Source organism: Nematostella vectensis, chromosome 8 (genome assembly GCF_932526225.1).
Source record: "Nematostella vectensis chromosome 8, jaNemVect1.1, whole genome shotgun sequence".
Classification (NCBI taxonomy): Eukaryota; Metazoa; Cnidaria; class Anthozoa; order Actiniaria; family Edwardsiidae; genus Nematostella; species Nematostella vectensis.
The window spans coordinates 3,524,546-3,550,460 of record NC_064041.1 but is presented as its reverse complement, the minus strand read 5'-3'; the positions used below and the strand labels follow the sequence as shown (position 1 = coordinate 3,550,460).

At 41.8% G+C, this 25,915-nt stretch overlaps 1 protein-coding gene across 2 annotated transcripts in view; it reads right to left on the bottom strand.

The window, feature by feature from the left end:
- Positions 1 to 8,292: 8,292 nt before the first annotated feature.
- The window catches only part of LOC5505864 (intermembrane lipid transfer protein VPS13A-like), a 78,333-nt gene continuing 60,710 nt past the window's right edge, over positions 8,293 to 25,915 (bottom strand). For both annotated transcript variants that reach the window (XM_048731024.1, XM_048731025.1), the window contains 19 exons: positions 24,123 to 24,257; positions 23,623 to 23,704; positions 23,391 to 23,460; positions 22,961 to 23,066; positions 20,907 to 20,972; positions 19,966 to 20,022; positions 19,274 to 19,413; positions 18,884 to 18,965; positions 18,144 to 18,257; positions 17,163 to 17,238; positions 14,390 to 14,553; positions 14,101 to 14,146; positions 13,901 to 14,024; positions 13,478 to 13,541; positions 12,806 to 12,856; positions 12,042 to 12,133; positions 10,079 to 10,202; positions 9,682 to 9,753; positions 8,293 to 8,374 (listed from right to left, as the gene is read on the bottom strand). In XM_048731024.1, the coding sequence (XP_048586981.1) occupies positions 8,339 to 8,374; positions 9,682 to 9,753; positions 10,079 to 10,202; positions 12,042 to 12,133; positions 12,806 to 12,856; positions 13,478 to 13,541; positions 13,901 to 14,024; positions 14,101 to 14,146; positions 14,390 to 14,553; positions 17,163 to 17,238; positions 18,144 to 18,257; positions 18,884 to 18,965; positions 19,274 to 19,413; positions 19,966 to 20,022; positions 20,907 to 20,972; positions 22,961 to 23,066; positions 23,391 to 23,460; positions 23,623 to 23,704; positions 24,123 to 24,257 (1,701 nt within the window). In that variant the 3' untranslated portion in view covers positions 8,293 to 8,338. The remainder of the gene's footprint in view (positions 8,375 to 9,681; positions 9,754 to 10,078; positions 10,203 to 12,041; positions 12,134 to 12,805; positions 12,857 to 13,477; positions 13,542 to 13,900; positions 14,025 to 14,100; positions 14,147 to 14,389; positions 14,554 to 17,162; positions 17,239 to 18,143; positions 18,258 to 18,883; positions 18,966 to 19,273; positions 19,414 to 19,965; positions 20,023 to 20,906; positions 20,973 to 22,960; positions 23,067 to 23,390; positions 23,461 to 23,622; positions 23,705 to 24,122; positions 24,258 to 25,915) is intronic.

Sequence of the window (25,915 nt, the reverse complement as noted above, 5' to 3'; positions counted from 1 at the left end):
GAATGACATTTTCGATGGTATTTGTGCAAATAGGGTGTTTTTTTTTTTCGGTTCTATGTCACAAAATAGCGGCAAACAACAAGATGTAAATGCCAAAGCGCGGGGGTAGGGTGAGTAAAAATGCTCACGCGCAGTGGTGGGGTGGTGGTTACTAAAATTAGCCGGATTCGGAATCGACATGGCGCGCGGGTAAAATGTGTCCCTCTCTTATCTTATGCTCTCTTGTTAAAAGTCAAAATGATAGTACAAGCGATGAGGCGTGAACGAGAAAAGCATACAAACACAAAACAAAAAAGTACGTAAATTTTACTAAACAGTTTATTGTTTAAAACAAATCTAATCTTTGAAAGCCTGGAAACGGACAACAGAGGCAACAGAGCTTTTCTTTCCTAACTTTTGTTCTTAGAATCAATAGCACACGCTTGTTTTAGTAAACATCGCGCACAGGTCTCAACCAAATGCTGTGTGCAACCGGCAAGGCAATGAATCGAAGCGAGAACAATGTCAACTACTCGGATTTGCTTTGTGACGTGAAACGAGGCTCATTCATCCGACCACATGCCCATTAATGCTACCGTGGGAAAGACGAAGCAAGAGCTTTCTCATGGGCTTTTCGTGAAAGCTTCAGGGAAAAGTTCGGTTTGGTGGTTATATTATGGTACTTGTTTTTGAGTTTCTTTTTTGTTATATTTGGACACGTGCCTAGAAGAATATTGAAGGAGAGAAGTACATTCTTTTCTTTTAATAAGAACCTTTTTTTATATAAAAAAACGTCCAGGCTGAGATTTCACCAGATTATAAAGAACATGCTAAGAAGATGCCGAGGCTCAGATAGAAGAAACATATTGCTTTCTTAGTCTTATGTGTTCTAGAATGCAGTGTTTAATTGTGTTCATTAATAACAACCTTAAATATTATATTCTACTGATCATTCTTCTCCTGATAATTCATTGGGTACTATATTTTATAAGCATATATTTTATTGATTGAGAACATCGTTAAGAACATCTGCAGCCTAAAAATGCTCCAAAAACAAGAACGGCCCAGCCTCAACTGAAAATAAGACGTTCTTATAAAAAAGTGTATTGTTATAATTTGAATATAAATAAAAAACATGAAACATTTGATCCCAAATTTATCCTGTATATTGAAATGTTTATGGTGTATGAGTATTTTATTTATATTGAAAGTGTTTTATTAAACACATAAACAACAAAATAGACTAACTTTGTCCCTTATAAAAGTTTATAAAACTTTGAAAACTGTTTAAGAGTTGCAATATATTTTCAGTGATGTAGTCATGTACTAAAACAAATGTTCATTGTGTCTTTTTTACGGTTTTCGAGATAATAAAATACTAATAACTTATAGAATAACAATGAAAGTTTTCCCACCAATCCTATGCATTTTTATCATGACATCAATTTGGCTTGTTACCCGTTAATGTTCAACTCAAACCGACCGTTACTTTTTCCCACGATCCAATATCGAAATTGATACTCATCAAATCATGTACTATCATTGATGATTATTACATATCAAGCTTTAATTTAACGTATTCGCTTCACTGCGCGTCGGAAAAGATGTGTTCTATAAAATATTTCAAAAATTTAAGATACTCCAGAAAGCTAATCTAAGTGACCTTGTCAGCCAAACCTTTGTTATTGTTTTATTTAATATTGGAAGGCACATAATGTATAAAATTCTTAAGATAACCATCTAAAACAAAGTTTTATACTTTATTTACCAAATTCAATCGAAAATATGGCATTGGCTTCTTTAAATCAGCCGAGGGAAATGGATGCTTTTTCACACTCAGTACTTTGCTAGGATGTCAAAAATGGCGGCTGTTAAGTTTGCTATACATTATCACTAGAGAGCAGAATCAAACCCAAGTCTACGCTAATATCAGACTCGTTTCCATGCCAGATGCGCGCGCATTCACCACTGCTATCAGAGCCCTTCTCCTACCTCTGTATCTAGCCTCCCTCTGCGAGAGTTTGTTTTTGCTTATTTTGACAGTCGTAGTTATTGAAATTAGTATCTGGGATGACGTTAGACTAGGGGTTCAAGCCTCTCTCTTGGGTTGCCTAGTGTCATGTACGGAAAAAATTACAAAGATAGATGTCTAGTGTACGTCCCCTAGCCATTTACCTTACTGGTGTTCATAAAAAATAACATATCCTAGTATTGAAGTGCATAGAAAAAGAAGTTAATAGAATAATATGGAATTTAAGTCTTGGGATACATGCCCAAAAAACACTTAATGTTGCGCATGTTGTCGACTACCTTCGTCGAGGATAAAAATTTGAGTCAGCATGTGGTGCATGAACGATTTTTTTCTCTCTCTAAAAGCAAAAACTTGATCCGCCAGGACACCCATGTTGTAGCGATGCTGACTATAGACCGCCATTGACGAGAAAACCTCTCACCATTTGTGGGATGAGCCCGAGCGCTCACGCCCGGAGGGGGGAGGGGTACTCCCTTATACCCATCGGACGGGGATCATCGTCGTATCTTTTAGGGTGTACATTTGGAGCCTTATGGGTATCTTTAAGGGATGAAAATAGAAATGATTTTTTTTACCTCGGTATCTTTTAGGATGCTATTATAGCCATCGCTCATCTAACTTGTAGCTCATGAAAGAGCGTTAAAATGTGTCAATCGGTGTTTTTAGATCACTAACCAGCGAAAAAATCACACAACCGACGGGACGATAATTGATAGCGAGCTTAACAATTATCTGTTTGTTTTGTTTTTATAACAAATTATTCACGTTATTTTGAGGTATCTTTTAGGGGGTAAATTTATGCCTAACCGCGCCCACTTTAATATCTTTTAGGGTTAAAATATAACCAGACCACGCCCACACTAGTATCTTTTAGGGTTAAAATATAACCAGACCACGCCCACTTTAGTATCTTTTAGGGTTGTTTTCAAAGAGTCTCGACTCAATAATCCCAGTCCGTTTGATATCGGAGTACCCCCCCTCCCACGGCGCTTACCTCGCGCGAATAAACACTATGAAAACTAAGTGGGAATGCCGGATCTCTGCACTTTTAAGATTACATTATATTTACACGAAAGGCTGCTTATATTGAGTAGAGAAAAAGCTAAACAAAAAAATCTACATTCCATATATTTCCTGGTATAAAAAGTACCGTTTTCTTCGAATATTTCACCAAAGTATAAAAGATGTGGGACAAGAAGACGAAGGAAAGTAAACACAGAAAATATGCCGTCTAAGCGTCCATTGTTCGTGAATCCCGAGTAGTATCGATTTGACCCCGAGTAGTATCGAGTTGATCCCGAGTAGTATTGAGTTAATCCCGAGTAGTATCGAGTTGATCCCGAGTAGTATCGAGTTGATCCCAAGTAGCACCGAGCTGGTCCCGAGAAGTACCGAGCTGGTCCCGAGAAGTACCGAGCTGGTCCCGAGTAGAGCTAAGCTAAACCCGAGCTAGCCCCGAGCTGGCCCCGGGTAGCACCGAGTTGAGCCCGAGTACTACTAAGATGATCCCGATACTGTAGTACCGTTCTCCGTGTAGTTCCGACTGAGGCTGACCCGTCATAAAGCATGGCTTCAGTGGCTCCCTGTGGTGCCTGTACCGTAGTCTGGGTGTTTACACATTTTTCAAATTTCAAATAACGTTGTCAGTGCAAATGGCAAATGGCGATTGTCAAATGGCAGTTCTGCTATCAAAAAATACCATGGTACGAAAATGTGGATAATTGCTGTGATTTTATTACTTATCATCTTTATTCTTACAAACAATTTTACCCATAAGCAGTTATTGGTCTTAGAACTGCCATTTGCACTGACAACGTTTATTGAAATAGTGGTATATTTTAGCTGTCCTTTACTTTGATCATTTTATTTGTACTTTTTTAAACCGTTATAAAAATATCAGAAAAAGAAAAAAAAATTACGGCATTAAAGTCTGTTGTGCTTAACCAAAGTTAGCGAAGGACTCGTATAAGATCACCTTGAGATCACGTTTGAGAAATAGCCAAAAAAAAAAAAAGAAATATACGAAAAAAATGCTGCTATTTTGATTTTGTAAGCTTGCGGTCATTCAGGTATAATTTAATTAAAAGCTATCAAGGGTGTATCAATGCCAATTAGCTATGACATCATCTGATAGCTTACTCGAATGTTTATCAAATACCCACGCTGATCTAGATGCCGTGAGATGATAGCAGCCTGATGGAAACTTCTGGTTTGGCTGGTGTCGACTTAAAATGCATTCAAAGAAGGCCATTCACGCCGCCATTTTATGCTTCCGCTCGGAGCCGAGTCACAAAAAGCGACCATTTCCATCGGCTTTTCAAGGGAGTGACCAATATTTTTTAAATCAGATATCGTCAATGACATATCAGACTTCATTCGTAGATTGTTATTTTGAAGTTTCATTGCGAATAAACCACTGCATTTTCAATCATAGCAATAACAAAGGAGTGGGTGATCTTTTATCCAAATGTTTGATTTAACCAGAAAGTATATTTATATATAGGGATATTTTAAGCAATTTCTTTTTGTCTTGAATGATCGCATGTCTCAACATTTTTGACAGAAGAATTTGATATTGAGAACGACGTAAAAAACCGTCAAGACTTCATCCCCTTACTGGGGAATATACTCCTTCATTGAGTCGCAAAATATCCCACAATAAGCACACCCCTCTCCCCACGCGGGTGTGTGATAACATCCCTCTGATCCCTCATAGCTGGTGAAAAGGAGCGTACATCTTTAGAACCAGTTTCAAGAAACACGTCAGTTCATTTATCATGTCGATTCTTGTCAGAGACAGGGTCTCTTGCATCAAAGAGAGAAGGAAAACATGGCCTGTTGTTGTCGAATGTTCTGTCGTGCAATTGACACCAGTTATGTGTCAGTTCATTTTCATATTTTCATTAAGGCTTCTTAAGAATATGATGTAATCTTAACACGACAGGACGCACCTATTCACCTGGAATGCGGGGCTTGGCCTCAACTTTGACAGCCTCAAGCTTAAGGTCAAGGAAAGCAAATTCTTCTTGCTTTTTATTTTACTCGATTACAAATTGTTTTGTAGACAACTACTTATTTGATTTCTGAAATACAAAATATCATGTGTTAGTGCTATACTTGTAAGGGAAATTTCTCGATATTATCTACAACATCCGCTAATATTTTGTCTCTTGTCAACGTGTCAACACGAGGAGGTGTAAAGAAGCCAAGCGATAAACATAGCCACTTGAATGGCATCCGGCACCTCCCCTTTAATACTTCAAAGACAAAACCATTTTCAATTCGTTTTTGAGATATATCTACTCCACCTGATAACGACTCGAATGCCTACTTGATTACTAGGTTTGGCCGCGTTTTAACGTTTGGTATCATAACAATAATTTTCTCACATGAACACTTGACCTTGTTATCAATACTGTACATCAGTGTTATTACGGTGTCAACCCTGAATTCTCATGTTCTTTAAATATAAAAACAATCAAAAGTAAAGTCCTTTCTTCACATTCCTTTACACAATGCTCTTTTAGTTTGGTTCATTCAGTTTCGGGGTGTCTCCGGGAGAAGCCGAAAAAGGGTTTCTACCAGCGGGCGAGTCTTCTTTGTTTATCACGTTACTTTAGACATTATCTCGAGTATAAAATATAAAAAAAACGAATTATAATAGCAATAAAATCTGAGCTAATGTCACTAAAAAACACCTTGCAAGAAAAACAGAACTTAAGACTTATAGGGAAAACTGCACATTGTAAACTATAAACCTATTGGCTGTATAAAAAAATCAAATCGTATGATATGGAAAACAACTTCGCAAGCAACTACAAAGGCAACCACAAGGTATTAGAAGAATCTATTGAAGTGCTACTAGCAAGCTTTTATAAACACTTGACAGGTCTTTGCCGGCTCTGACAATCTAGAGAATCCATTCAACTGCTACCTGTTGCACTTTAAAGGGTTCAATTAATCAACTTGCATTTCCTTGTAATCACGATCAGATGGGAGGATAAGGAAAATCAGGAAATGAATGAAACCCTTCAAGTGCTACATGTTACCAATCCCACTGAAGATGATCCCTTCAGCACTTGAAGGCGTTCCTCGAAAACATTAATGGTTTCTTGGGCACTCTAATGGTTCTTCTTAGAAATCAATCACATTTTCATGAAAAGGGGAATTTGAGTAAAAAAATTATGGATCATGAGTGGGAGGAAGAATTTGCAAGATTCTCGCTTGCTTCAGTAAAAAATACTTTGATTTGCAAATTTGTTTAATAAAAATTAGTCCATGAGAGTGTACTGTCCATTTATCAAACGAGAAAACTTATGAAATCAGATAATCTACCTCTCCCAGAAGAGAGCTGTTTATTTTACTAATAAAAAAAATTGCTTCAAAATAGCTCTTCTGTCGGGGTAGGCATCATAAACGCCCTTCTGATTTCTTAAACCACAGGGTGGTGAGTCAGGCTTCAGTTATGAAATCAATGCATGGTTATGGACCTGAACCATTAAAATCTACCGGTAGTACTCGAAATGAGTTTCCTCGTTCTTTGACACATGTTTATTGCATTTTGCGTGAACGTCGAACTGGTGGAACTATTCTCATTTTTTGTCAGCTCAATTAATCACTGCGACAGGTGACCGGGTGTAGGACAATGATTACATGAATATTTTAGTATTTGTCTGTAAAACTAAATAAGATTTAGAAGTAGCCTTTGTACAGCCAACTAAACTAACCCGGCAACGGGTCGTTAGTTTCGCGGCTGTACACAGGCTAGTTTAAAAGTCACTTTCAGAGTTTTAATATTTACACTTTTTGTATCTTTTTTTTTCTCAAAATACTTTCTTCCATATAATTTTGATGCTCATAAAATCGTGTCAAATTGATACTAACTTCCGCTAAATTGTCATTTTAGAGCGGAATACTCACAAATTATGCCCTAGTAGATAACACCCTAATCCTGTTTGCAGTTATGCTTTTGACCGTAAGCCTTAAAACATATATTCTTTAGCCTTTCTTTAATTAGTAGAACTTATGTACCGTGAATGCAGAGTAGATAACGAACTCCATACCGATTTTATCTCATCCGCGCTAAACCGCCCCAAATTCGTCCACAATTGGCCTTGCGAAGAAAATATCGGATGGGACATATCGGTCAGAGAATATCGGCGGTAAGTATCGGATAAAAATACAGGACAGAAATTCTTACCTCGGAGATACAATCATTAAGGAAGGCACAGGGAGAGAAAGAATGGATTGTTATAAAAAACTGAAAACTTCCAAATGACATAGAATGAGTAGAAGCAAAAGGAGAAGTGTAGTTGTGATTAAAGATGTAAATCATCCAAACATAATTAAATTCCAGTTTATTCTGATTAAGAAGCTACAAAAATACTTTGAGCCATCATTCCCGGAAAACCGTTATGGTTCTTTGTGATAATGTTTTAACTTCAAATGATGTGTCCTGATGGTCATATATAGTTTACATAAACTCCTTAATTTTCCATTTCTTATTAATTATCTTAATTATTTTAAGAGAAAAACCGATAATCCGTAATTGCGTAACTGATCTCGTTATAAAAGGTAAAGTTTTCTTATAAAAAAACCCTGCAATACCGAGCCGATCTTGGCTTCCATTACACAATTATGTGATTATGTAAGTGTGCGCATGTACGAATTACGCGCGCAAAACACGAAACCGCTCTGTCTTATCAGTCTGCCTGAGAGATAATCCACCTGTCGACACGGGAATCCCACGAGAAATACATGGAGTAGTTAATATGTTGCCCTCATACAATTTAGCTTTATGTATAAAATATTAATTTATATACCATTAATAATTTTGTTATCAATTTATTACGGAGATGCAGTGGTCGATGATGGGATATACTCTCTTCACCACGGAACTGACGTTATCAGGATGATAGATAGGATGATGATGATGATGTTGTTGGTGCTTTAGATGATGACGATGACTATGGTGATGATGATGATGGTGATGATGATGGTGATGATGACAATGATGATGACGATGACAATGGTGATGATGATGATGGTGATGATGATGACGATGATGATGGTGATGATAATGATGATGATGATGATGATTATGGTGATGATGATGATGATGATGATGATGATGGTGGTTATGATGATGATGATGATGACGATGATTATGGTGATTATGATATTGATGACGATGATGGTGATGACGATGATGATGATGATTATGATGATGATGATTTATAATACCCATGATACCTATCATCTCTCTCGTCTCTACCTGTATCTTGGTCGTGTCTGTCTTTCTGTCGGTACATTCCTCTATCTTCACTCTCAAGATCTAGCCTCTTTGATTTTCGTAACGAGCCACTGAAAAAAAGCGTTTTTATATTTAGTATCTTATTTCTTACATAGTCATCATGGTATTCGCTTATCCCTTTCTCCCGTCTCTTTATCCCCACTACAATTCTGAAATAATGAACCTATCTTTATTTGCCAAAATTTCGCACTTCTAATTTTCTCAAGACATACAACTGGTATAAGCGGGCTGTGTGCCATGTGTCCCCCTTTCCCTCTATTCCCTACCTCAGCTCCTGTACCTGTGTCACTGGCGGACTGGGTGTGGTTAGGTCCCCCTCTCTCCCCTCCAATTTATTGTACCCACTAAACTAACAGGATATATTCTCCTCTCCCCCTTTATTGCACCTGTACCGCTTTTGGTCTGGGTGTCATTATGTCCCGCTCTCTCCCCTCCTCTTTATTGTACGCATGCCACAGGCGGACTGGGTGTGGTCATCCCCCCTCTACCCCGTTCTCCTTTATTGTACCCCTGCAACTGGCGGACTGGGTGTGGCCATCCCCCTCTATCCCTTTCCCCTCTATTGTATCTGTGCCACTGGCGGACTGGGTGTGGTCATCCGCCCTCTACCCCTCCCCCCTCTATTGTACCTGTGCCACTGGCGGACTGGGTGTGGTCATCCGCCCTCTACCCCTCCCCCTCTATTGTACCTGTGCCACTGGCGGACTGGGTGTGGTCATCCGCCCTCTACCCCTCCCCCCTCTATTGTACCTGTGACACTGGCGCATTGGGTGTGGTCATCCGCCCTCTACCCCTCCCCCCTCTATTGTACCTGTGCCACTGGCGGACTGGGTGTGGTCATCCGTACTCTACCCCTCCCCCCTCTATTGTACCTGTGCCACTGGCGGACTGGGTGTGGTCATCCGCCCTCTACCCCTCCCCCTCTATTGTACCTGTGCCACTGGCGGACTGGGTGTGGTCATCCGCCCTCTACCCCTCCCCCCTCTATTGTACCTGTGACACTGGCGCATTGGGTGTGGTCATCCGCCCTCTACCCCTCCCCCCTCTATTGTACCTGTGCCACTGGCGGACTGGGTGTGGTCATCCGTACTCTACCCCTCCCCCCTCTATTGTACCTGTGCCACTGGCGGACTGGGTGTGGTCATCCGCCCTCTACCCCTCCCCCTCTATTGTACCTGTGCCACTGGCGGACTGGGTGTGGTCATCCGTACTCTACCCCTCCCCCCTCTATTGTACATGTGACACTGGCGGACTGGGTGTGGTCATCCGTACTCTACCCCTCCCCCCTCTATTGTACATGTGACACTGGCGGACTGGGTGTGGTCATCCGCCCTCTACCCCTCCCCCTCTATTGTACCTGTGCAACTGGCGGACTGGGTGTGGTTATGGCCCTCACTTCTGACCTCTTGAATATCACACGACCCTTGTCCTGTTTGGGAAGAAATCGGTTGCATTAGGGAACATACGCTGCTAAGGCTCTAGTTATCGGGCATTTGATTGGCTTTGCTTCTCTCTATAGCAATTATCAAATTTCCCTGCAATAGGTGATTAACAGCCGGGTATCATTACATTATCGCGAATCAATATGGACAAACCGTAAGTTATCAAATTACGGCGTCATCAATTGTACGTAAGCCAACCAGGCTTAGCACTTTTTATCAACCACAAAAACTAGGCTTAGGGTTAGGGTGCCCCCTAACTTCTCACCTGCAGTTCACCTCTGAATACTAAAGAAGTTATTCGAAAATACGCACCGGTACTCTGAGCACAAGCTTGTTCTTATCAGCTTCTGGTTCAGCTGTCAAATCGTTGTAGTCACATGACCAGTCGCACTCCCAGTTACCGAACACCTCAGCTTTACCCGCCACTATGATGTGCCTGCAAACAACACTTGACGTCATTTATCACGTGACAACAACACATGACGTCACTTATCACGTGACGCACGACAATCTAGGCTACACAAACCACTATGATGTGCCTGGAAACAACACATGACGTCACTTATCACGTGACGCATGACAATCTAGGCTACACAAGCAATTCATAGAATATCCAATCAGAAAGCAGCAAATAGAAGCCAGCGAAGTGCAACTCAAATGTCCCACAAAAGTCCCAGACATTGTACAACATGTCAGATGAGGTCAGAGAGTCCTGCTAGGATTCATACAAAATACAGACGTTTATAGCGGTTTTTCTGCGACTTGGGAAATAAAACACAGAAACCTGATCGAAACTTGTCTTGTTGTCCAAGCTTGGTGAAAATCTTATAGAGAAGCATAGAAAAAGATGACTACGAGTTTGGTTGTTGAATGGAAACGACACGAATCCAGCTCAAAATACGAAAACTTGGAAATGATTAGATAAAGCGGTGCTTTCTATTTTTGTCAACTTGCAGTGATTTAAGTGCGTGGAAAATAGAAGCAAGCCGAATTCGCTGTTTACGTCTGACTTCTAACTACAAGTTTTATCGGCAAACGTCAAGATTTACAGCAAAAATACGAACGACAGTCTTATTTTTATATGTAATTGAAGTAACCTAGGATAATATCAAACACAAGTTTAATGGTACACTGCTCTTGTAAGTGGGTTGTTTGCTAATTTTACTAATTTGAGTCCCAACTCTACACTAAAAGTGGCCAGTCAAAGAAAACAGGGCTAGCTCTTTATACGTTGACCGGAAAATGCTTATTTGCTTGTCCAGATTCTCAAACCAATCTTTTTTGCCGTCGATTGACGACTTTTTGTGGGACATTTGTGGGACCACATGGCTGTTATTGCACCATCTCTTTCCTGATTGGCTATTCGTGCGCGCGTGTTTGACATGGATCTATTAATTATAATGTGCCTGAATAACAACACGTGACGTCATTTATCACGTGACGCACGACACTGGCTGCACAAGCAATTACGTGCCTTGAAGATAACAAATGACGTCATTTATCACGTGACGCACGACAATCTGTACAAACCAGTATGATGTGATTTGCTATGCACGTGTTATGATTGGTTCGCCAGGTGTGTCTATTCACGAGATTTTAATTGGTTCAAAAAATGTGTCTATGCACGAGGTTTGATTGGTTCACCGTGTGTCTATGCACGAGGTTTGATTGGTTCACCGTGTGTCTATGCACGAGGTTTGATTGGTTTACCGTGTGTCTATGCACGAGGTTTGATTGGTTTACCGTGTGTCTATGCACGAGGTTTGATTGGTTCACCGTGTGTCTATGCACGAGGTTTGATTGCTTCACCGTGTGTCTATGCACGAGGTTTGATTGGTTCACTTTGTGTCTATGCACGAGGTCTGATTGGTTCACCGTGTGTCTATGCACGAGATTTGATTGGTTCACTTTGTGTCTATGCACGAGGTTTGATTGGTTCACTTTGTGTCTATGCACGAGGTTTGATTGGTTTACCGTGTGTCTATGCACGAGGTTTGATTGGTTAACCGTGTGTCTATGTACGAGGTTTGATTGGTTCACTTTGTGTCTATGCACGAGGTTTGATTGGTTTACCGTGTGTCTATGCACGAGATTTGATTGGTTTACCGTGTGTCTATGCACGAGGTTTGATTGGTTCACCGTGTGTCTATGCACGAGGTTTGATTGGTTAACCGTGTGTCTATGCACGAGGTTTGATTGGTTAACCGTGTGTCTATGCAGGAGGTTTGATTGGTTCAACATTGGCTTATAACGATCCATGACTCAAATCACTTACTTGTTGGTGACCACCAGTGCCTTCTTGATGTTCAAGATGCTGTGTGCGTAATACTTGTCTTCTTCTAGTGCCGACTTGTCTTTTTTCACGCCCTAGAGAGCACAATCAATCAATCAATCAATCAATCAATCAATCAATCAATCAATCAATCAATCAATCAATCAATCAATCAGTCAATCAGTCAATCAGTCAATCAGTCAATCAGTCAATCAGTCAATCAATCAATCAATCAATCAATCAATCAATCACTGAAAAGGTGCACAAACAACACATCAATCACTGAAAAGGTGCACAAACAACACATCAATCACTCAAAAGGTGCACAAACAACACATCAATCACTCAAAAGGTGCACAAACAACACATCAATCACTCAAAAGGTGCACAAACAACACATCAATCACTCAAAAGGTGCACAAACAACACATCAATCACTCAAAAGGTTCACAAACAACACATCAATCACTCAAAAGGTGCACAAACAACACATCAATCACTCAAAAGGTGCACAAACAACACATCAATTACTCAAAAGGTGCACAAACAACACATCAATCACTCAAAAGGTGCACAAACAACACATCAATTACTCAAAAGGTGCACAAACAACACATCAATCACTCAAAAGGTGCACAAACAACACATCAATCACTTAAAAGGTGGATGGCTAAGCAAGGTCTTAATCCCCTAGAGAGCACAAACAACACATCAATCACTCTAAAAGTGGGTGGGTGGGTGAACAGGGTATTGATGTGTTGACGTACCGATAAGATGGCGTTGCCTGCAGCCTCGTACGAGTTGTATGGCTTCATAACCTGAAAAAGATTTGTACTAGGAAACTGTGTTCAATGTCCCACGTCGCGGGAAGTTATGGAAAAGATTTTAACATTATTTTCTTTCCATTTTACTGTTACCGTAACTGCTCGTTTTAGCGCCCCCTTATAGTAAGATTCCCGCTTCGAATAAGCACAACCCCTTAACCACCTCTTTTCCAAATACAACGCTTTAATAAATAGCTTTTAATAATAAAAGTTATTATTTTTACATTATTGTTGAGCAGCGAAAGCCGAGTATTGAAATATTTGTTTGGATTGTACTTGTTTAACTTCTTACTGTGTTCGAAGATTGAGCTTGCATTTTTCTTAATGAAGTAATGGTAAAGAATAAAGTAATGAGAGATACTCATATAGAGCTGAAGCCTGAACTCTTTATTTAGCCCCCCCCCCCCCCCCCCTATTGCAACTCAAATAAGCGCCGAGGGTGCTAAAACGAGCATTTAAGGTACTTGTTATGCTCCCTAAAGATGGAAAAGTAAACCTTATAACCGTTTGCTAATGTTTTGTGTCAATGATCATTATTTTGAGCACTGATTTTCTGCAACGTTGTACGCGAGCGGTTTGCCGTGGCCAAATGTAACAAGCCCCATAATGGTTTACCTTGTCAGCATAAAAGACGCGCGGAGGCCTGAGTTTCTTGACTTCTGTAGCAGTGTCCGCTGACCTGTTGAGAGCCAAAGGATTACCATACAGCAGCACCGTGCACCATATTCTATCTAACGACATCAACAACTTTTTTCCCACAAAAATAAAATAACATGTATGGAAAAAGAACGGATTTTTTTTTCAATATTCTTGATCTCCATACAAAGTTCAGCCAAAAGCGTCAAACGTTTTATCTTTCAAAGATTCTGTGATCAGCCTTAATTCAGTGTTGGAAATAACCATGTAAATCAAAAAGTACAACAAACACTATTCTACTAATTATAATTATCTCACAGCGTCATAAATCCCCTGGAATGAGTTTAACCCACCCTTTGAGCTTAGCCGGTACTATAACTTTCTCGATTAAGCTTAGCCTACCCTTTGATCCCCTCAAATGTGCTGCTTGCAAAGTCTACGATGCCTCCAGCAGGCCTGGCTACCACGCCAACCACGCCTTTACCCAGGCCCTTGAAGAATCCGGCCGCGCCCTGCTCTTTTGCGCCTGGAAAGAACACAGCATCGAGGGACTTTAGAATGTATTTGACTTAAATCTAGATTCAGAAGTGCACTTTGCTTACCTTGCACTGGTTTGGTGACTATGCCAGTCACTCCCTCAAAGACGCCCTGCCAAACGAAAGCAATAGTCAGAGGATACATACTTTCTTTTTTAAGCCACGACTAAAATTATCGATAACAACACTTCTTGAGACACTGCACTTTATAAGAGTTTTATGAGACAAATCAAAAGAGTTTGGCCTTACTTTTAGTTTTGGCCGTGGCTAAAACATTTTGTTAAAAATAAAATGAACCAAATCTAAAATACGTCGTCATTGCCAAGTGCTCGGTATAGACAGGTTATAAACATACCTCTAACAGTCCTTTGCCACCGCGTGCCAGCCCTTCGCCCACATTAACGGGTTTTTTGCCCATCGCTTGACGTCGCTCCTGCTGGTATTTCTCGTCCATCGAGAGCGCGGCGAAACCCTTGCCGATAGTACCCGTGATACGAGACACCGCGCCCGCAGCGCCACCTGGGTAACAAGAAACACACGTCGATCAGACACGCCGCGAAACCACGTCAATTAAATATGCATTATTCTAATATTTTTGGCAGTTCTCACAGCAGATGCACTTGTGTGCTGATACACAAAAAGAGCTCAATCTATACACAGCGGACAAAAGCACCAAACTTGGTATTAATATAGCCTAGAGGATGGTAATCAATATTGAGACCGGTGCCCACCGGTACCATTTGCGGATCCATAAATAAAGAGCAATTATTTTTTTTTTAAAATCTGGTGTTGCGGGTACCCTGTGGTAAGATTTTCATACCTTTTCAAGACACAAAAAAGATCAAAATGCACATATTTGAAAACGATTTCTATCATTTTAGCTGTATTCTATCGAATTCCGAGCCAAAAAACATATAAATAGCTAAGAAAAGCTACATTTGAAGAAGAAGGAAATCTACTGGAACCCAGGCCCCACGCGGCTTTATTTACATCCCTTTTGCTAACATGCAAATATGACTGATTTTATTCATTAAATGAGCACAAATGTGGTGCACATGAATTTTCCCAGAATTTTTTTTTCAATGAGTTCTCTAAGTATTATATTAAGGGCTATAGAGCTTTTATTTAACCAGCGCGGCTGTAATTAATAGGCCCGTCAGCAGGAAAAAATATGCTACCGATGAGGGAGATTTTCCATAGCCTATTGTGCGTTGATAAATTATACCATGACAACTCGGATCATTTGTTTATCTTTTCCTTACGGCCCTATTTTATTTTTTTAAAATCAAATTATCACAATTGTTTCCGAGGCGAGAGCTCGCTTTAACCCTTACTAGTTATGGGTCAAAGCGGGGCGGGGAGCCGGCAGACGCCCTTGACTTCCAACCACTCGGTCGTATGAAGCCGAAAACCCTAGCTAATAGCGTTCCATGATTTATATTTTCATTTTGTAAAAAAAAAGGATATCGAACTAATATAGATCGGAGGTGGTGGCTGGTGTCTACAGATATGGCGCTCAAAACCTTCTGATCGTTAGAATAATTCTGGCTTACGTCAGGTTTTGGGCTAAACGTGTCCTCTCTTAAGGTTGACGCTAGTATCGTCAACACTTGAGTATTTGAACACTTGTTTATAGCACCGTCGTTTCTCCGACACCTCGAAAAAAACGTCCCTGAGAAAGGAAAAATTCTCTGTTTGGAAAAGAAATCCCCGCGGACCCTGGGCACATGCTAGCGTAAGCGCATCATTCTGAAAAGTCTCTTTCAGTTTGTTTCAGAATAATTTTCTCCCTTTTATTACAATAACGGTCCGCCTATCGCTGATCCGCACCTTAGGAAAAGCCTCTAAAACTCTGTTCTTTTAGTAGAAAATGGTTAAAGGATTTCTCATTCCCAAAATCTCCCAAGCGTGTCTCATGTACATTGTGAGCTTGGACATCAGAAAAAGGAACATACCATTTTCAACAGCCTCGACTTATACATTCTGTTAATATATTCTATAAGCCTGACAAAAGCTCTATACTTTTTTATCATCCTCTCTCGCTTCCTGTAGACTTTTCTTATGCTCCACGGCCCTTCCCATCCCTGAGGTCATCATTGAGACATCTTTAGGATAATAAAATAGTCCTCTATTTGTGCGGCGATTCGTTGGAAGTTGGTTGCTATCCTGTTAAAAGCATGCGATGCGTTCAACCTCATCACTATGATGCACACGCAGGGAGCAATAAGCACTGTTTTTTTCGTAGTGCCTCTGCTGGTCAGCTTTTTTTTAAGTGCTTTCGAGCATTAATACCGCAAATTTGTGACAATTCCTGTGCCATTTTGCGCTATTTGCGCGACATAGAGTTTCTACAGATGTTTCTTCTGCGGGCAGAACATCCAAATCATCTAATATTCTCAAGAAAAGAATAACAACCTAATAACTTTAATTAAGGAGGCATATCTAAAGCATCTTATTGGTAGTTGGTGTCTAGTTGACAGACACTTACAAAGCCCCCTTTTAAATCCAATTAAATCCATCTCTACCTCTTTATTTAGTCAAAATAAATTTGAAATCAAGACAAAATTTCATATTTAGTAGGTTATAGACATTGTACGTCCTTGATACATAAAGAATGAGCTTTTTTTACCTAAAATACGCGATTTTATGAGGTACTTACAGCATATACAGTGCCAATATAAGCCGCCATCTTGGATAACCGTGAGGGGGATTGGGTCTAGCTTTGAAAACGTTTTCTCTTAAATAAATCATTTTAATGCAGCCGACGACAGTTTTATCTTGAAATATTAACAAATACTGTTATATTTCCCCTACCAAAAAAAAAAACAATCACATATTTCGCCTTAGTTTTGGAAATACAGATCTTTTAAATTTCACCACAGGGAGCCCGTGATAGACGCTTTTTTCTAATTTTTATTCCGTTATTACACAAAATCCTCAAGTGGTACCGGTGGGCACCGGTCTCAATATTAATAAGCATCATATCCTCTTGGCTATCTTTATGCCAAGTTTGGTGCTTTTGTCCGCTATGTATAGATTGAAACACTAAGCGACCGGACTAGATAGTAATACATTTTTGGCCTCCACAATATCTGGGGTAATTCTGAACATATTATACTACTTCTTACCGACTGTGTGACCGACCAGACTTCGCACACCGAGGGCGAGTCCTTCTGCGAATTCACCCGGACCCTGAATCAGACCCTAAGCGAAAACAAAAAACAATCTCTTTTAAGATAATCATCTCTCTCCAAAAGAACATTTATTTCTTCTTAGTGGGGGTATCTCTGAGTTGTGTTTGCTAATCTCTTTCCTTGTGTGGTATTTTGAGGAGTAATATTTGTTGTTTTCGATTTGAATATTTTTGTCTTGAGATATAATTTGCCTGAAGATAAGTCGCTATCACCTTTGCTGCATACATATTTTCAAGACCATCTATCCCTTAGACTGAAGCCCGGGTATCGTTACCTCAATCTTCACCTTTTGTATTTATTATTTTTGTATTTCATGGTGTTTCACATGGCTTCTCAATAATAGGTTACCTCTTATATTTTCGAAGCGTTGGCTCCAACAAGAAGTCTATCATTGAGTTAAAACGTGCAACAGACGATACTTTTTCATGTGAAATTCACGGAGCACACGACGGGCCATATGGGTTATCATGCCTCGTGCACTCACGACTTGCCACGAGGGATGGGGATGGAGGGATCTCTAATCTTCTCCAACACGAAAATCCAACAGGCCTACTCTCTTACCCAACCAAATACTATCATTATGTTTTGGTGAGGCAACGTGACTTGTAAATGAAAGATGGGTCATCTACATGGGTTACCTGTGCTAACTATGACTTGTAAATGATAGATGGGTCATCTACATGGGTTACCTGTGTTAGCTGTGACTTGTAAATGATACATGGGTCATCTACATGGGTTACCTGTGTTAGCTATGACTTGTAAATGATACATGGGTCATCTACATGGGTTACCTGTGTTAGCTATGACTTGTAAATGATACATGGGTCATCTACATGGGTTACCTGTGTTAGCAATGACTTTTAAATGAAACATGGGTCATCTAAATGGGTTACCTGTGTGAGCTACTTGTTGTACCTGGTAAGGCTCGTAGAACAAGTCTTTGGCTCCGTCTTTGAGTCCTGTGATCAGACCGAACGGGTTCCCCAATACATCCAGTCCCAGCACGAGCACGTACATCTGCTTGATTGCCTGCCACGGGGATCAAAACATGTACACGAGTCACGGGGATCAAAATACGATCACGTACACATGTCACAGGGATCAAAACACAATCACGTACACAAGTCACGGGGATCAAACACGATCACATACACGAGTCACGGGATCAAAACACGATCACACACTCAAGTAACGGGGATCAAAACGCGATCATACACACAAATCACGGGGATCAACCACGATCACGTACACGAGTCACGGGGATGAAAACACGATCACGTACACGAGTCACGGGCTAAAACGGGGATCAAAAAGATCAAATACGTAAGCCTGATGCCTCAAAACTCAGTTACTGTCGCTGCCTGTATGTATGAGCGATCATTGTTGCTGTCGAAGGAATCTAGTTGCTGTCGCTTGTTGTTGTTGCTCTAGATGTTGTCGTTATTGCGGGTGTTGTGGCTATTGTTGTTGGTGTTGTCTTCGTTGTTGTTTTTGTCGATGTTATTATGTCCGGTTTTATTAATGACGCAAGTTCTGGCATTGTTGTTGCTCTTGTTGCTGTCATCGTTATAAGGTAGCTGTTGTTGTTGTTTTTGTTGTTGTTGTTAATTCATGTTGTTCTTATTATTAACGTTTATTGTTTTTGATGTTCCCACCTGCCCGGTGTAATGCTTGATGATGGCTCCCGTCAATTGCTGTTGGTTGTAAACTTGGTTCAAAATCTCAAAGTATGCCAGCCTAAAAAGCCAAACATAGCACAATACAACATCAATTTTCGTGTGATTGCGCCTGTGTCGTGTGGCTCTTACATCACATCCTTCACCTAAACGACCACCTTTTCCTTCTCACCTTCCTCCCGCCCTGTACGCTCGGGATCTTCGTGTGATTGCGCGTGTCCGCTGGCGTGTGCTTGTGTTTACATGTGTTTCTTACTTGAAATCCACATCCTACCGCCCTCTACCCCACCCCTCCCCCTACGCTTGGGATCTCCGTGGGATTGCGTGTGTCCGCTTGGGTCTGCTTGCGTTTGCACGTGTAAATCTTACTTGAATTCGACATCCTGCACCTCAGTGACCGCCACTCCTACACTCTGCATCAGCAAGTTGACAAAGCTGCTGCCGATCTCAATGCCGCCTGACTTGTCATCAGAAGCAGGACCTCCGAGCTGCGAAAAGCTCACGTGGATCTACGAACATGCACGAGTGAGTTCCGAGAAGCCCACGTGGATCTACGAACATGCACGAGTGACTTCCGAGAAGTTACGTGGATTTTATGAAGATACACGATTGAGTTCTGAGAAGCTCATGTTAGTCTACAAACATTCACGAGTAAGTTACGAGAAGCCCACGTGGATCTACGAACATGCAAGCGCGAATTCCGAAAATCTCCCTTGGATCTACGAACATGCACGAGTGAGTTTCGAGAAGCTCACGTTGATCTACGAACATGCAATAGTGAATTCCGAGCTCATGTTGATCTACGAACATGCACGAGTGACTTCCGAGAAGTTACGTGGATTTATAAAGATGCACGAGTGAGTTCCGAGAAGCTCATGTTAGTCTACAAACATGCACGAGTAAGTTACGAGAAGTTACGTTTATCTTAAGAACATGCATAAACACTTTCTAATATAGTTCAAGACTTGGTTAATAGACTCGGTTAATAGACTCGGTTAATAGACTCGGTTAATAGACTCGGTTAATAGACTCGGTTAATAGACTCGGTTAATAGACGGTACCTTCAGTGGAGAAAGGTGGAAGTAGTCGAAGTAGTTTCTGATGTCGCTAAGGGCGGCCTGGGAACAAACAAGAGTGAGTCATGAGCCCGTTCCTTACTATCACCGCATTAATATGCTGCAACTACTTAAACTGGGCCTGACCAGGTACTATGTAAACAGGGCTTAACACAGACCTGTCACTATGTGAACAGGGCTTATCATCTACATGCCACTAGGTAAACAGGGCTTAACACAGACCTGTCACTATGTAAACAGGGCTTAGCACAGACCTGTCACTATGTAAACAGGGCTTACCATTTACATGCCACTAGGTAAACAGGCCTTAACACAGACCTGTCACTATGTTAACAGGGCTTATCACCGATCTCCCGCTATGTAAACAGGGCTTAACACCGACCTGCCGCTGTGTAAACAGGGCTTAACACCTACCTTCCACTATGAAAACAGGGCTTAGCACAGACCTTTGACTATGAAAACTGGGCTTAACACAGACCTGTCACTATGTAAACAGGGCTTATCATCTACATGCCACTAGGTAAACAGGGCTTATCACCGACCTCCCACTATGTAAACAGGGCTTAACACCGACCTGACGCTGTGTAAACAGGGCTTAACACCGACCTCCCACTATGTAAATGGGGCTTAGAACAGACCTGTGACTATGAAAACAGGGCTTAGCACAGACCTGTCACTATGTAAACAGGGCTTAACACCGACCTGCCGCTGTGTAAACAGGGCTTAACGCCGACCTCCCACTATGTAAACAGGGCTGATCACCGACCTCCCACTATGTAAACAGGGCTTATCACCGACCTCCCACTATGTAAACAGGGCTTATCGCCGACCTCCCACTATGTAAACAGGGCTTATCGCCGACCTCCCACTATGTAAACAGGGCTTATCACCGACCTGCCGCTGTGTAAACAGGGCTTTACACCGACCTGTACAGCATTAGCAGCTCCAAGTCCCTCAAGAACGCGTTTCTTGTCTTCGATGTACTGCGTCAGCTGAAGAAAAAATGGGTCCGTTCACATCAGAGACAATCCGTAGTGTTGAAGAGGAGTGAATTCCTTACCACATCAGAGACAAATGTTGAAGAGAAGTGAATTCCTTACCACATCAGAGACAAGTGTTGAAAAGAAGTGAATTCCTTACCACATCAGAGACAATCCGTAGTGTTGAATAGGAATGAATTCCTTACCACATCAGAGACAATCCCTAGTGTTAAAGAGGAGTAAATTCCTTACCACATCAGAGACAATCCCTAGTGTTGAAGAGGAGTGAATTCCTTACCACATCAGAAACAATCCCTAGTGTTGAAGAGGAGTGAATTCCTAACCACATCAGCGACAATCTCTAGTGTTGAAGTGGAGTGAATTCCTTACCACATCAGAGACAATCTCTAGAGTTTAAGAGGAGTGAATTCCTTACCACATCAGAGACAATCCGAAGTGTTAAAGAGGAGTAAATTCCTTACCACATCAGAGACAATCCCTAGTGTTGAAGAGGAGTGAATTCCTTACCACATCAGAGACAATCCCTAGTGTTGAAGAAGAGTGAATTCCTTACCACATCAGAAACAATCCCTAGTGTTGAAGAGGAGTGAATTCCTTACCACATCAGAAACAATCCCTAGTGTTGAAGAGGAGTGAATTCCTTACCACATCAGAGACAATCCGTAGTGTTAAAGAGGAGTAAATTCCTTACCACATCAGAGACAATCCCTAGTGTTAAAGAGGAGTAAATTCCTTACCACATCAGAGACAATCCCTAGTGTTGAAGAGGAGTGAATTCCTTACCACATCAGAAACAATCCCTAGTGTTGAAGAGGAGTGAATTCCTAACCACATCAGAGACAATCTCTAGTGTTGAAGTGGAGTGAATTCCTTACCACATCAGAGACAATCTCTAGAGTTAAAGAGGAGTAAATTCCTTACCACATCAGAGACAATCCCTAGTGTTGAAGAGGAGTGAATTCCTTACCACATCAGAAACAATCCCTAGTGTTGAAGAGGAGTGAATTCCTAACCACATCAGAGACAATCTCTAGTGTTGAAGTGGAGTGAATTCCTTACCACATCAGAGACAATCCCTAGTGTTGAAGAGGAGTGAATTCCTTACCACATCAGAGACAATCTCTAGAGTTTAAGAGTAGTGAATTCCTTACCACATCAGAGACAATCCCTAGTGTTGAAGAGAAGTGAATTCCTTACCACATCAGAGACAATCCCTAGTGTTGAAGAGAAGTAAATTCCTTACCACATCAGAGACAATCCCTAGTGTTTAAGAGGAGTGAATTCCTTACCACATCAGAGACAATCCCTAGTGTTTAAGAGGAGTGAATTCCTTACCACATCAGAGACAATCCCTAGTGTTGAAGAGGAGTGAATTCCTTACCATATCAGAGACAATCTCTAGAGTTTAAGAGGAGTGAATTCCTTACCACATCAGAGACAATCCCTAGTGTTGAAGAGGAGTGAATTCCTTACCACATCAGAGACAATCCCTAGTGTTGAAGAGAAGTAAATTCCTTACCACATCAGAGACAATCCCTAGTGTTTAAGAGGAGTGAATTCCTTACCACATCAGAGACAATCCCTAGTGTTTAAGAGGAGTGAATTCCTTACCACATCAGAGACAATCCCTAGTGTTGAAGTGGAGTGAATTCCTTACCACATCAGAGACAATCTCTAGTGTTGAAGAGAAGTGAATTCCTTACCACATCAGAGACAATCCCTAGTGTTTAAGAGGAGTGAATTCCTTACCACATCAGAGACAATCTCTAGTGTTGAAGTGGAGTGAATTCCTTACCACATCAGAGACAATCCCTAGTGTTTAAGAGAAGTGAATTCCTTACCATATCAGAGACAATCCCTAGTGTTGAAAAGGAGTGAATTCCTTAACACATCAGAGACAATCCCTAGTGTTGAAGAGGAGTGAATTCCTTACCACATCAGAGACATTCTCTAGTGTTGAAGTGGAGTGAATTCCTTACCTCTTTGCTTCGATCAATGGTGTCACTTGAGAAGAGCTCGATAAGAGCCATGATGAAACCCATGTCAATCATGGTCTCCATCTCTTGCACCAGCACCTTGAAATACCTGAAGCGATCAATCACAATGGGCGTTACACTATGATAAACATTTTGAAGTACATACAGTTAAAAGCGATCAACTGCAGGCCTATCATCAACAAATTAAAGTACATAAAGGGAAACGCGCTCAATCTCTACACGCCTAACACAGTCATCAACACTTTGAAGTATATAAAGTTAAACAATGATCAATCGTTATAACAGGCCTTATACTATCATCATCATTTTGAAGCACATAAAGGGAAACGCGATCAATCACTGCAGGCCTTTTACTATCAACTTGCGCAATTATCTGAAACGTGTGGGACACACAGGGAAAAGCGGATCTTACTTGATCTCATTAACGTGGCTGTGCTCAACTTGTCGGGTCAACACACTCATCTCGAAGAACGGCTTTGGCGCTGGAAAATACGGGAATCATTGTAAAAAAGACGAAGCTTACCCCATTACTGCTTGTTTAAAAAATATCAACCACTTTAGTTTCCGTGAATATATTTGGTAAATGGACGAGTGTGTGCACTAAAAGAAAGCGGCACAGATGTGTGGTATTTGTCCGGATGTACCGTTATCCATGGCCACACTTCGGGGAGGAGGGATGGGGTGGAGCACGGTCTGGAAGGTGGATCCAGGGATCTGGCTGTCAATCTAAAATGCAAAATAGAAAGAGAACAGGAGCCAATATGATCAATGATCCAGTTTATAAGGAACTTTCTTCGTTGACCAATAATTATAGCCGTATTGTCACCAGTTTACTTCCGGTCGATGATTTTTAACAGAAAACGCGAAAAATATTTCAAAATATTGAAAGCAGTGTGTTTACTGGAAGTTTCTTTGAGGATGTGATTGATAATTTAGAGCGGATGGCATGTTTAATATCTCGGATTTTAATAGATTCATTTGTCTTTTAACGGTTGAGGTTTCAATCGGACCTCCGGAAGTAAACTGGTGACAATGCAGCTTTAAGATAGCAAGATTTAGTCGTATGCAACCTGCCTACGACGATTCATCATGCCACATAATCGCTGTGTTACCTGCAGTCAGGCCTTCACAAGCATTGCGTTACCTGAACGGAGTTGACTTTAGTAAAGAGCTCTAGCTCATGCGCTGACATGATCAGTTTGACGGCGACGCCCGGCGTGAATGTTCGTCGGATTGCACGTCGCCTGGGATGAATGATTTCCATCAATTCAAAGTCAACCTACAACAACATAAAGCTTTCGTGAAGCAAAATCAAATAGATAAAAAATCTTTATACGTCACTTTTACTAATAAGATGTAAGAGGGATGGGAAAGAAGACGCAAACAACTTATTATATTTTTCGCCTTCCTTGACACAGACCTTTGTATTACTACTTGTTTTTTGATTGATGTTTTGCTAATTTCTATTTGAACGTTTGGGAACCCAAACGTTATAAACCAGACTTCCGCAGCCTTCCCCCTTCTCTTCAACAGCATCTCTATACACCAAAACACCGCCTTATACACATACTTCTTCCCTAACAGCCTTCTTAAACACACCCAACCCGACCCAACAACCGTCTTAAACACACCCATCCCGCCCAAACAGCCTTCTTAAACACACATCACCCCATCTTCCACCCTAACAGCCCCCCTAGACACCCATCTTCCACCGTAACAGCCCCCTATACACCCCATCTTCCACCCTAACAGCCCCCTAGACACCTCATCTTCCACCCTAACAGCCCCCCTATACACCCCATCTTCCACCATAACAGCCCCCTAGACACCCCATCTTCCACCATAACAGCTCCCCTATAAACCCCATCTTCCACCATAACAGCCCCTCTATACACCCCATCTTCCACCATAACAGCCCCCTATACACCCCATCTTCCACCCTAACAGCCCCCCTAGACACCCCATCTTCCACCATAACAGCCCCCCTAGACACCCCATCTTCCATCCTAACAGCCCCCTATACACCCCATCTTCCACCCTAAGAGCCCCCTATACACCCCATCTTCCACCCTAACAGCCCCCCTATACACCCCATCTTCCTCCCTAACAGCCCCCCTAGACACCCCATCTTCCACCCTAAACAGCCCCCCTAGACACCCCATCTTCCACCCTAACAGCCCCCCTATACACCCCATCTTCCACCCTAACAGCCCCCCTATACACCCCATCTTCCACCCTAACAGCCCCCCTAGACACCCCATCTTCCACCCTAAGAGCCCCCTATACACCCCATCTTCCACCCTAACAGCCCCCCTATACACCCCATCTTCCTCCCTAACAGCCCCCCTAGACACCCCATCTTCCACCCTAACAGCCCCCTAGACACCCCATCTTCCACCCTAACAGCCCCCCTAGACACCCCATCTTCCACCCTAACAGCCCCCCTAGACACCCCATCTTCCACCCTAACAGCCCCCACATACACCTCATCTTCCACCCTAACAGCACCCCTAGACACCCCATCTTTCACCCTAACAGCCCCCTATACACCCCATCTTCCACCCTAACAGCCCCCCTAGACACCCCATCTTCCACCCTAACAGCCCCCTAGACACACCATCTTTCACCCTAACAGCCCCCTATACACCCCATCTTCCACCCTAACAGCCCCCCTAGACACCCCATCTTCCACCCTAACAGCCCCCCTAGACACCCCATTTTCCACCATAACAGCCCCCCTATACACCCCATCTTCCACCCTAACAGCCCCCCTATACACCCCATCTTCCACCCTAACAGCCCCCCTATACAAGCCATCTTCCACCCTAACAGCCCCCCTATACACCCCATCTTCCACCCTAACAGCCCCCCTAGACACCCCATCTTCCACCCTAACAGCCCCCCTAGACACCCCATCTTCCACCCTAACAGCCCCCC